Below are 13,446 nucleotides of genomic sequence, written 5' to 3' on the forward strand. Positions count from 1 at the left end.
CGAAACCACTCACGAAAACCTGCAACACATGGTAGACACGTGCTTTTGCAGCGCAGAGTGGCTCTCTCACACTGTATGACGTGACAGACAACTAGTTGTCCAGTCCGGTTCCATTCACACAGTGCAGAGAATGTAGTTGTCATTCCAGTAAATTACTGAAATGCGTGTAAATGTAACCATACCAAGTTCCTTAAATACAGGACTAAAAACCATATTCTGTTGCTGTGTGAAGATGGCAAGTCTCAAAGTGCTTCACAATATAATTCGAAACAAAAAAACACTTTAGAAAAGAATTTTTCATTTTTGTGTTATTTCAAGTACTAAAAAATGAACATGTCTGTCCAATCTTTTGAGTTGACGTTTATGCATTTGGGAGAGATTCATAAGCTCATAACAAAGACATAAATAGTCAGAAATGTTCTTTGGTGTTGTTTTGTTCTATGGGCTGTTTACACAATACCCTGAATGAGCACTTTTAACACACTGAGATTCCCACAGATTGTTCCTCTGAGTCCATAACGGCTACAGTAAACCTTCCCATCTGTTTGTTTAGAGAAGGTGACAGTTCCCTTATTTCAGGTTACCAGCTCACCAAGTCAAATGTACCTTTTGCTCACATTGCCATTATATGAACGTAGCCTCTGATTGTTAGACTAATAATAGGACATGGCTGTGATGTGGCGATTTAAGTGATGTGATACAATATGTAAGACTTCCTCTTGTGACCTGCAGTGCTTGATCAGATTGATTGGCTGACCTCTCTCTGACCTCAGTATTCCTCAGAGAGCACACGGCCTCTACGCCTCTTCAGCAATGCAGGGACATCTCCATCATGATTCAGCAAATGGCAGCAGAAATGTCACCTTTTCAGTTTGTGAACGAAAGCAGCCGCTCATGTTGCACATCACTGTGCTCGCTGATGCTGTCTTCCTGAAGTGTGCAGTGTATCTTACTGTGTGCAGCAGGCAGAGGATGTAAACTGGCTCCCGCTGTGTTATCCACTCTCTGCTGTGTGTGTTGCAGGTGGCCTCAGTGTCATGATCCTGTTTAATCAGATGTGACTGTATAGTAAGCACTCTAATCAGCTCCAGATGATTAATACCTGAGCTCTTGACACTTGGCATGGGGCGTTTGTTCTCTGTTGAATTTCAGAGGTCTGCTCATGTCACTTTGCTCACAGTCTTGTTTAGATCTGTCTGCAACCTTTTAATCCATTTGTGACATGGTATGATCTACTTATCTTCTCTGCTGACATCAGTGGACCATGTTCACCTGTGTTTACCCTAAAAGTCTAGAGTAAGAGTTTGTTTATCATGACCTTCATTTTTTTTATATATTATGATATGACTGGGACATGTGACGATAGTCTTTTTTGGGATCTAGTTGACCATTTATCATGATCTTACATTTTTTATATAATGGGTTCTATTAGTATTAGTGATAGTAAAAGTATTATTAGTGTTTATTTTATATTTATAGTGCATTTAATGCATATAATTAATAAAAGATGCTATGCAACTTAAATGAACTTTAACTAATTATTTTTAGTATTAGTAGTGATATTTATGTATATCATTTATGAATACAATATACAAAGAATATACAAATCAAATTATTGTTATTATTGTTAATAATTCAACTGAAAGCAAAATAAATGATTATTAGTATTAGTATTAATTTTTATATTTATAATGTATTTCTAAAATAAATGCATAACAGCTCTATACAAATAAATTAAAAATACTACGAATACATTTATTTATATAGCTCCTATCATAAAAATCAGCTCAAAGTCAGTGTTTCAAAGATCAGACTATAAAACCTCTTTAGAAAAGGTTTTTTTTACACTTAGACTTTTTGTGTTATTTCATAGTTTTGATGACTTCACTATTATTCTAAAATGTGGAAAATAGTATAAAAAAAGAATAATTATGTCTGTCCAATCTTTTTATCTGAGATATATGAATTTAGGAGAGATTCATATGCTCATAATTAGCTGACATAAACAGTCAGAAATGAGCTCATCTATTTATTTTTTTGGTTCATGGGTTGTTTGCACAATACTGATTCCCTCAGATTGTTGAGTGCATAACGGCTGCAGTAAAACTTCCCATCTGGTCATTTAGAGAAGGTGACAGTCCCCTATTTCAGGGTACCAGATCTCTTAACTCCACTCAACAAGACAAATGACCCAATAACGCCACTGTGCCATGGGCTGGGGTCCCAGTGTGGAGCTATGGGAAGATGATGAAGCAATACCAGATGATGTGGTGTCCATACTGTGTTTTCAAAGTAAAGATTAGTATGGAGACCCTAAACTTGTACAGCACTAAAGATGGTTATATTAGAAATTCTCTTAATTCTTCTTATTACACAAGAGACTGTTGTGTTGTGTTTTTTTTAATGGACAAATTGTGAATGGGCACCTGCATTATTTTTCTGTGGGCAATGATGACCTTGACCTTGACCTGTGCCCAGTGAGGAGCAGCTTTAGCACATATGTGTATTGAAAGGGCTATTATTGGTTCACTTGACATCCTGTGGGCTGGGATTCACACAGGAAGCTGCCCTAGTTGACAAATGTGCAGGGAATTGAGGAATTGTTTTCTTCCTCCACATGGTATGCTATTTAAAATGTCTTTTTTTTATTTTTATATATGACATAACTCCATCCTCTAGGGTCATTTTTTTATGTTTTTTATGTTAACCAGTAGGTAGGGTTATAAATTCTTGAAGTTGAATGTTTTGTTTTCTCAAAATACTTTCTCATATTTCAGCTAAATATACAGACAAGTATTTATTCATACGTTTATTAAGCAAAAAGATTGAAAATGTCCAGGAACGTTTTTCAAAACAGTATTGAAGTCATTATTTTTGCAATTCCACTGGTGATGAAAGTGGCGCAGAAATTACACACTTCACCTTTCAATAAAGTATATTCCAATTCTTTCATAAAATGCATGGTCTGTTTTTCTTTACAGATCATGTGCAGAATGAAGAGAATTATGGGCAGGCACTCGACAAGTTTGGCAGCAACTTCATCAGCCGAGATAACTCTGATTTGGGAACAGCCTTTATCAAGTTCTCTGGCCTTATTAAGGAGCTGGCCGCTCTCCTCAAGAACCTGGTGAGGGATAGTGTACTGTTTTATGTATTAATGTTTGTATGTTTTTATGTATTGTAATAATATAATAACTTTAAATTATGCATAATTATGTGCAACTAACCCTAATCCTAACCCTATAGTAAGTACATGTACTTTATTATTATTACTCAATACTTAAATGTATAATTACACTGTAACATGAACACCTTAAAATAAAGTGTTACCTAATTTTTTTATTTGTATTTTTTGTATTATTTGTATTTTTAAATATATATATATATATATATTTAATGAGGATTATTTGAACAACTTAGAAACTAACTAGTTTAGTTAAAGCTGCAGTCCATAACTTCTTTGGGTTAAAAATTATCCAAAATATATTTTTGAGCAAGTACATAACCAGCCAGTGTTCAAAACTATCTTCTTGCCTTAGCTCGATTCAAAATGGTAAGCTTGTAATAATGTTTCTAATTCCAGTGGTACTGGTGAATTTCCGCGGGAAATTCGAGCATGTCTTTGCGTCATTACGTCACATCTGTACACATAAAGAAGGTGTCTCGGCTGGTAGGCTATGTTGCGTGTGAGATTTATAGCCTTTTCTCACAGCACTTGATATAATTAAACTTATCAATTTGATGGCGGATCCAGAAAGGTTCAAACGACAATCACCAGTGACAACTGGAGATTCACCCGTTGTAAAATGCAAAAGACTTCGGACTTCGGAGTGGCTACAGAAAAAAAGAGACTGCAGCCGGGTCTGTGCGAAAACAAGGACAAATATCAGAAGGGCATTAAATGTAGTCACACAATGCTGATGTTGTTAACATGAACAATTTGAGAACAAAGTATAATTTGCGCGGTTTGACGTGATGATAAGCAATCATTAGATTTAATCAGCGTGATTTGCTGCAATGCTTTTTTTCCCTTAGTTGGTCAGAACAAAAGTGGATGTTACTTGCTTGTTCAGGTGACATTTTCCGGTGAAAATTCTTATGTTGGTCATACTACCAAAAAGTAGAATCTGTGATTCCGAACGGCAGTTTCCACACCGGCGCGGTGACTGACAGCCGCACATTCTCCTTAAAACATTGGATTCATCCGCGCTGTCCCATGCTGAGGCACAACCCACGTAAAGTTGATAATTCCGCGAATAACTGCAATTTCAGATTTCGAACAGAGATGGCGACAAAGAGGAAAAACTATGGACTGCAGCTTTAGTAATGAAAAGTTGAGAAGAATTGGACTAAGAGCATTTTAATTGTTTATCACGATTATTTAGATGTTTAAACTAATACATGTACTAAAGTAACAGTAATTCTGATATTCCCACACATTTCATGCTTTTATAAATATCCAAAAATAGTCCTTTAAAGCTGATAATTTGATTATTACCATTCTTGTACAGTACATGTAGTGTGTTCTCTGATCATAAGCTGTATGATAATTGTTCTGATTCTCCTCTGACTCTTCTCCTCAGCTCCAGAGTCTCAGCCACAATGTCATCTTCACCCTGGACTCTCTGCTCAAAGGAGATCTGAAGGGAGTGAAGGGGGTAAGATTTAATTCCCTGTCTCTGGACTGAACTAATTGGAAAGGCCCCCTCTGAGGAACACCCTGAGTTACTGCCCCATATTGGTCTTAAATGAGTCCCTTTGGACCAAAAAATGCACACTGTAAATCACATTGGAATTAAATTGCAGGGTTCGTCACGCCACTGTCGTCTATGAAACACAGTGCTGAAGGAATGGCCACTGTTAGTGCTAGTAAACAGTGTGGGAGTGTTTAACGCCCTTTGACTCAGTCGGTTTGAAGTGTTTACTGGTTGACTGGAGGAAAGAGCTCAGGCGTCAAACTGACCACTCTTGTCAGCAGGCTTGATGTCTCAGGCTTGAAGGCAAACATGTAGTGATTGTGAAAATTACTTAGACTAAGAGTAGGGCCGTCTCACACTGAGCTGTTTTGGAAGGGCTGTCTGATTGTTTTTACATTAGCATGACCCAGGCTAAGAGCTTCAGCAGCATCAGCTGAATTTCTGAGTGGAAGTGATGAGGCTTCACTTTTTTGCTCAGTAGACAGAGGTTACATACCTACCAGCCCCCACTCTTTCTCTCTCACTCTCTTATCTCACTCATACTTTGTCTCTCTCTTTCTTTCACCCTCTTACTCAGCGGAAACAAAACCATTCTCTAAAGCCCTTATTGACAGAGGCAGAGGCAGTTGAAGGGTATAAGTGCAGTCCCTGGAGGACATTATCAGCTCTCTCTAAAATCTTTTCTGCACTGGAACAGATGCCTCATAACCCATTAACAAGCACCTACACCAATGCTCCTGTATGTTTAACCAGGACTCACTCAGAGACTCTTAAAGGGATAGTTCACCCAAAAATTAAAACTAGCCCATGATTTACTCACCCTCAAGTCATCCTAGGTGTATATGACATTCTTCTTTCAGACAAAAACAATCTGTGTTATATTAAAAAATGTCCTGGTTCTTCCAAGCTTTATAATGGCAGCAAATGGTTGTTTCTGTTTTGAAGTCCATAAAAAAAGCATCTATCCATCATAAAAGTGCTCCACATGGCTCCAGGGGGTTAATAAAGGCCTTCTGAAGCGAAGCGATGCGTTTGTGTAAGAAAAATATTCATATTTAACATGTTACAAAGTAAAATTCTAGCTTCATATAAATTCACCAACTAACCATTCAGAAATGTCGTCTACATGTTGTCACTTCTTCTTGAGTCTCTCCATCTTTCTGACTTCAGTTTGAACATAAAAGGCTAAAAGTTTTTGAAATTTTCAGTGCATGTGTGTGTGAGTGCAAGCTGTTTAAGCTCCGCCCCCTGTGCTGGGAGCAGCAGCTCATTTGTATTTAAAGAGACAGACAAAAACGGTTCGTTTTTGCTCACCCTCAAAAAGTGACAACTTTAACATGCTATATAAAAATATCTGTGGGGTATTTTGAGCTAAAACTTCACATTCATATAAGACTTATTTTAACCCTTGTGAAAAGGGCATTATACCACCCCTTTAACATATATTAGGCTTTAAAAAATAGAAAAGCTTTAAATTTAAGTGAACTTAAAACAATCTTAACATAAAGTCATTTTAATAAATGTTGCATTTACCTGTGCCCTTCAGTATATCAGGGCTCAATTTTTTCTGGGCTTTTTTTCTCAACCAGTTCAGCTTTTTACTTGCCCTGTCAAAATGAACAAAAAGTTATTGTTTTTGTTGTTTATGAACCATGTAACCTTGTAAACAGTGCTTTGAGATTTTCAGGAAATTGAATAAAGTTATCAAGCACTTTACAGTCTTCACTGCATGTACACCACTTCACTGTACACTAGTGTAATATTGCAGTGTAATATTTAATATTGCATTTAAGATTGCATTGGCATGTCTTTTTGTGCTCTGACTTAAATGTATTCAGAAGCATAAAATGCTGTAGGCTTCTGGATTTTGCTTCAATAGTAGGAATACAGTATATTCATGCTGTGAACAAATTTGCGCTTATACCCTTGCTAAGAATCCAGCAAACTGATACACTTCAGATAAAGTAACACACTCCAAAAGGACTCAGCCAAAACATCTGTGTTTCATGATCAATTATTATTAGAGCAGATGAACATTTGGGTAGTTGGAAAGTGGATAACGTCATTAAGTCCAGAGAATAGGTTCCTGAGAGTGGGAAAATCTGATAATAAAGAAATTGCATTACCACTGTCCATATCAGTCACTACTGTACATCAGCAGTCTGAGTTTTATAGTAGTGTTCTGATCAAACCTCTTTAAATTTAGATGATTTCTTTGTGGTGCTTTATATTGTATAATAATGTGTTCAGTTTAACAACTTTAGAAAATGGTCTATAACTCTGCACAGTAAACCTAATTGCTCCTTGCACTATTTATTTTATTTCCCTCAACACAGGATCTTAAAAAGCCTTTCGACAAGGCCTGGAAAGACTATGAGACCAAGTTGTAAGTATCATTACCGTGTGTTTATTTTTTGGTTGTTGTATACAAAATGTTGTTTAATGTAATGTGGTGATGTACAGCAGTTTTATTGTCAGACACAACAATATCATCATCATCATCATCATAGTGAAAGAGCCACTTGCGGTAACCTCTGTCTGAACTTCTGCTTATTGTTTCTCTGTCATCTTCTGTTTCTTGTCTTTTTCGCCATAGCACGAAGATTGAGAAGGAGAAGAGGGAACATGCCAAGCAGCACGGCATGATCCGTACGGAGATCACCGGCGCAGAGATCGCAGAAGAGATGGAGAAGGAGCGGAGGATCTTTCAGCTGCAGATGTGTGAGGTGTGTGGGCTTGTGAGGATTTCAACTTTCGGTCTCGTTCTTCCGAGAAACGTTAGCTTGACGGTAGTTTTGATTGTTCAGCAACTTTAGTTTGTCTCCTTGCTCTCTTCTGCCATGATGTCTGCTCTAACTTGAGGTGTTGTGAAAGGCCAGGAGATTTTCTGATGTGTTCATATTTTTCACCTAGCAGCAAGTTTTGAAGTGGCTGTTTGAGACATTATTGCACAGCAGTGTCTTAGCTCATGAATATTAATTAGGCTGTTGTGACGTTGCTAGGTAACATTACTGAACCATCCATTCACACAACCTGATTAATATTCATGAGTCAAGCCTTTGCAACAGTGGGCTTTGTATAATCAGGTGCAGAATATGCTTGAGTACAGACATACCAAGATATCAGACCAGCTTTATGTTTGATCACGTTTTACATGATATTTGACTGTTTTATAAATATTGTACACGTATATTTCCAAGATGTATTGATATGAATATCAGGTCTGTGTTAAGAGTATTTGGTCGTCTTTGAGATGCAAACAAAAATGATTATATCAAAATTTAATATTGAATTACATAGTACAAACCATTTAATCATAACCAATAGGTTTCAAGGCTCACTTCAATCAAATCAAAACTGCTTTTATTGGAATTGGATTTCATAATCTAAACAATATACAAAGAAACTTAAAATACAAGTCATTAAATAAATATTATTAAGTGTATAATAACAATTGATGCAGGCTGGAGTGGTCCCGTCCATATTTCTGTTTAAACCAGATGTGTTAGGGTGGAGCATTTAAACACAATTCTTATAGTTGAGCCATTTTAACCACTTCAAAGCAAGTGTGTGTGTGTGTGTGTGTGTGTGTGTGTGTTTGTGTGTGTTTAGAAGGGAGCAGCATCTCAGATGTTCTTTCCTATTAACACACCAGTGTATCTATGTGCTTTATTATCTATGGTTCCCAACAGTACCTGATCAAAGTGAATGAGATTAAGACCAAGAAAGGAGTGGATCTCCTCCAGAATCTCATCAAGTATTATCATGCACAGTGCAAGTGAGTGTCCCAGAATCCTGTTTTCTTACTGATGTAAGGTCTGTTATTGTAATTCCTAAGAAATGTCTCCTAGATTAGTTAAGATTTTAGTATTTTGATATTAAATTGAGATATATTATCTTCAAAGAGTTTGTAATTGCGCACAGTTATTAAATGTACACTACCGTTGGTAAGATTTAAAAAAAAGAAGAAGAAATTAGTACTTAATTATTCTAGAGCTGCTGTAAAGCCAAAACAATCTCTGTTACTTTAATGTCCTATTATCACTGTAAAGCTGCTTTGAAACAATCTATATTGTTAATAGTGCTAAATAAATTAAGGTGAATTGACTTGACTTGACATTTATTCAGCTGGGAATGCATTCAGATCATCAAAAGTGACAGTTAAAGACTGGAATACACAACACGACTTTTAAAATCTGAACAGATTTTAGACATTTTTATCGGTCATAACGTCTGGAGAAAAACAGCGCAGACATTGGACAAAGATGAAACTTTCTAGAGTGCATGTTTCAACCACTTGCACAAGACATCAAAAAGAAGCAAATTAATTTCAGGGTTGGGTCAAAGCCAAAATAACAAACAAAATTGAATCTACCTTTTTTTCAGAGAAAACTTATTATCCTATCAAAGAAAAAAACGTTTAAACAAAATACAGATACTAAACTGACTCCCTTACTAACCAAAAAAAAGAAAAAAAGAAAACGTAATGTTCACAACAAAGAAAAAATGGCACCCCAACCCCTACGGCTTCCGTGCTGAAGTGCAGTGACATTTACAATAATTACAATAACGAGCGAAACACTCAGCCACGTTGAGTGTTAAAAGAAAACTGTTTACAGAAAACCTTACAAAAGAAATGAGAAAAGAACAACAAACCGGGGGGTAAGGTGAGAGGAAAATAAATAACACAGTATTTATAAGTCACTACACGGAGTTAATTCTCTTTCCAACAACAACAACAACAGTTTCAACGACAGCGCTATGAACTACATTCCCCTCCAGATCCACGTCTCTTCCTTTTTTAAAAGACGCGCAGTCCAATCTTGACCAACCACGGGGCACGTTACCGACACGTTCAATTAGGGCGGTGCAACCTTGCGGGAGTGACAGAGACACACACACACACACCATACTCAACATAACACTATCAAATGGAGTAAACTTTGAATGGCGCCGGGTTCGACTGTACGCATATGCTAGCGAATGTGTAAAAAAAGAAGTATACTTTGGGCTTTAGAGGTGGTTGTTTTATCTGTCAAATTTTAAGGCTAATTTGTTACGCATTTTCTGTAAATTTACTTTCAAATATTATATTTGTTGTATTTAATTGCAACACTGGTAGATAAAGGACAGTTTTGGTTTCAGTATTGACGCATCATACACTACGATATGTGTTCTAAAATCAGCTCAAAATATCCGCTGGTTCTATGGAATCATTGTCTGAAGCTAAAAAAACATACACTATGCGATATTCTGTGAAATCTGACAACTCCGACTGCCCAAATTCTGCAGGCTTTTGGCAACTATTGTCGACTCATCCAGACAGCAAATCGTGGCAAAAATCTGAGCAAAATTTGTGTAGTATTCCAGCCTTAAAGACGTATAATGTTACAAAAAAAAAATCTATTTCAAATAAATGCTATTATTTTAAACTTTTTTTTATTCATTAGAATCCTGAAACAAATGTATCACAGTTTGCACAAAATATTAAGCAGCTTAACTGTTTGTTTCTTGAGTACCAAATCAACATATAAATTGATTTCCTGAAGGATCATGTGACACTGAAGTAAAAATTAAGTTTTGCCATCACATAAGTACATTTTAAAATGTATTAACATATAAAATACTTATTTTACAATGTAATAATATTTCATGATATTACTGTTTTACTGTATTTTTGATCAAATAATGCAGCCTTGATGAGCCATGAGTGTAAATGACTTAATTCAAAAGCATAAAAAATCTTAACGACCCCAAACTTTTAAACAGCAGTATACATAGTGTTAAACAAATGCATAACAACCTTTCATTTGTGCTTGTATTTTCTCTCAGTTTTTTCCAGGACGGCTTGAAAACCGCTGACAAGTTGAAGCAGTATATCGAGAAATTAGCAGCTGATCTCTATAATGTTAGTAAACCTTTACATTTGTGCTTCTTTAGGTCTGTTTTATAGTTTTCTGTTATGTTGTTAGTTCTTTTACTATGCATGTAGCTCTGCTTATGAGAACATTATGATTTAATTAAATATGATATCATAAAACATAAGCATTATTAATATGTGAGTCTATGAGTGAAATATTATCTCATATTCAGACAGGAGAAAGTAAAGCTCAAACCAACTGTTTCTTTGAAAAAGTAATAAAGGTTAACTAGCAGTGCCTCCTCAAGAAAGTGTTTAAGCAGACATCTTGAAATGAGGAAACTGTTTGTTTTATATTGTTTATTTCTCCCCATATTGTAACACTGTAATTTTTTACCGTCAGATCAAACAGACCCAGGACGAAGAGAAGAAACAACTTACGGCTCTCAGAGATCTCATCAAGTCGTCCTTACAACTGGACCAGAAAGAGGTAGGTAGATCAGCGGAGGATGTGTCCTCTGCCTTTAATCTGCAATGACCCTTTTGTCTTTGAATGATCACTGAGGGTAATCTATACTAGTGCAATCACTTCTATATATATCACGCAACAATGGGTTTACATGCTGTATTCAGCATTAAAGATATGAATGAGTCCAGATGTGAATATGCTTTTCATGTCCAGTTTGTCCTGACATTTACTGCCTCTGAGAGACTGTGAAGTTGGTTTTCAGTGTTTGTGTGCGAGCGTACATGTTCTCATGAGAGAGAGGAAACATGGACATGAGGGTCAGACAGTGACAACACAAGCTCTGTTGTAGAGCCCAGCGTTTGATCTTTTATGTGTTTTGTTTGGAGTTGATGTCCATTTGAACCGGACGTTTCTGGTCTCGATTGAATAACAATGCCCTGCGTTGTATTATCCTCGGATACTGCTGTGAACATTGCGACGCTAGGTTTGCTCTCATTTTTATTCAACGCACACTGCAATAATAATAATCTGACATCTGCATTTCTGACTCCTTTCCTCCTTTCTCTTTCACTGCCTTCCAACTGAAGTCTAGGAGAGTAAGTTCATAAAAGTAATGTTTAGTGTTTGCCAGACTTTTTTCCTTTGTCTGATTTTATTATATATACTGTGTGCGCAAATGTCTACAGAAAATTTTTCATTTAATACAATAGAATTTTACTATCATATTGTGGTTACATTTGGTGCTAGAATAAAATACTGAATATTTCTTCTTCATTTTACATCATATTGTTTCTTTGTTTGTTTTGTTTCTTTTCAGGTTTAATGAAAAATAAAAATCCCAGATTTTCAATGTAGTCTCAGACTTTTGATCACACTATCCCCCCCCCCCCCCCCCTTTATGATAAGGTTTCATTTACTAAATTTATGATCGTATAGTGGCATGCTAATTTGCTCGGTACGGTTTATTCGTTAGAATTTTGAATGTTTTTGTTGTGATGTGCAGGATTCTCAGAGCAAGCAGAGCGGTTACAGTATGCACCAGCTGCAGGGCAATAAGGAGTTTGGCTGTGAGAAGAAGGGCTATCTCTTCAAGAAGAGTGATGGGTGAGCTCACACACTGATGTGAAATGTAGTCAGACGACTTATGTGACTTAATTGTCTCTTGATTGTGTCTAATGGAATTGGCTACACTGTAATTGATTGGTTCAACACCACATTGCTTCTGATTACTGCTTCTTCCAGCTCTAAAGTGTCAAGTCACTTAAATATATACAGTATAAACATAAGGCATCACGATGCTTTACCATAGAAGATGTATCATTAGGCATTCCCCTTGAATAAGCTCTTTTAAAATCATTAATGGCACAAATCCCATGTTTTAGTGGGTTTTTTATTTATTTTTTAAGAGTTTATCTAACATATACAGTACCAAAAGTTGGGCATAGTAAGGTTTTTCAAAGAGAAAGAAATACTTTTATTTAGCAAAGATGCAGTAAATTGTGCAAAAGTGACAGATTTTTATAATGTTAAAAAAAATTCAATTTCAAATAAACACTGTTTAAAAAAAAACAATAAACGTCTTTTAACACTGATAATAATAAAGTTTCTTGACATTTCTTGACATTGACACTGAAAACTGGAGTAATGATGCTGAAAATTCAGCTTAGCTATCACAGGAATAAATGACATTTTAAAATATCTTAAAATATAAATCGGTTATTTTAAATTGTAATAATATTTCACAATATTACTGTTTTTATTATATTTTTTTAATGTAAATGCAGCCTTGGTGTGCGAGACTTGGAAGAAAAAAGGTCTTACTAACCTCAAAATATTTAATGGTAGTGTATATATTTTTTAAATGTATACACAACGTTTTTTTTTTTTTTTTTTACATAAATTGTAGTGCTGGCTGTGTTGAACCAATTAAACCTGTAATAAAAATGTATTGTATGAAAAATATATAAAATAAATATATTTTGTGTAGTTTATGGGAAATATAAGTTTATCAATAACTATAAACCAACACCTGTTAAGGAACAAGCATCACTTCCACTTAGGAACATCTTAATTTAGGCTATATTTGCAACCCTTTTTTAAATTTTATGAATTTTGTTCAGTTCACACATTGTTAACAGAGTTGCACTGATTTCAGACCTTATTTAGTACCTTACTCATGGAAAACTACCTTCTGACTTTGAAAGAATGTGACAGAACAGAATTGGTATTCTTCTTAAATTAAATAAATCAAACATTTTCCTCCTTTGTGCCAATTATCAAGCCATCTTAGAGATTCTATGGACGGGTGTAATGATTTTTATTCACAGGATCCGTAAGGTGTGGCAGAGGAGGAAGTGCTCAGTGAAAAATGGCATCCTCACCATCTCCCATGCCACAGTGAGTACTTCATTAACCAGAGT

At 35.7% G+C, this 13,446-nt stretch overlaps 1 protein-coding gene across 3 annotated transcripts in view; it reads left to right on the forward strand.

Annotated features, from left to right (window-relative positions):
* asap1a (ArfGAP with SH3 domain, ankyrin repeat and PH domain 1a) overlaps positions 1 to 13,446 on the forward strand; it is a 48,353-nt gene that overhangs the window by 21,553 nt on the left and 13,354 nt on the right. For all 3 annotated transcript variants that reach the window (XM_084119999.1, XM_084120000.1, XM_084120001.1), the window contains 9 exons: positions 2,982 to 3,127; positions 4,584 to 4,658; positions 7,034 to 7,083; positions 7,294 to 7,423; positions 8,390 to 8,475; positions 10,530 to 10,605; positions 10,961 to 11,047; positions 12,030 to 12,130; positions 13,354 to 13,423. In XM_084119999.1, the coding sequence (XP_083976125.1) occupies positions 2,982 to 3,127; positions 4,584 to 4,658; positions 7,034 to 7,083; positions 7,294 to 7,423; positions 8,390 to 8,475; positions 10,530 to 10,605; positions 10,961 to 11,047; positions 12,030 to 12,130; positions 13,354 to 13,423 (821 nt within the window). The remainder of the gene's footprint in view (positions 1 to 2,981; positions 3,128 to 4,583; positions 4,659 to 7,033; positions 7,084 to 7,293; positions 7,424 to 8,389; positions 8,476 to 10,529; positions 10,606 to 10,960; positions 11,048 to 12,029; positions 12,131 to 13,353; positions 13,424 to 13,446) is intronic.

This window comes from Abramis brama, assembly GCF_963993115.1.
Source record: "Abramis brama genome assembly, chromosome: 7".
Classification (NCBI taxonomy): Eukaryota; Metazoa; Chordata; class Actinopteri; order Cypriniformes; family Leuciscidae; genus Abramis; species Abramis brama.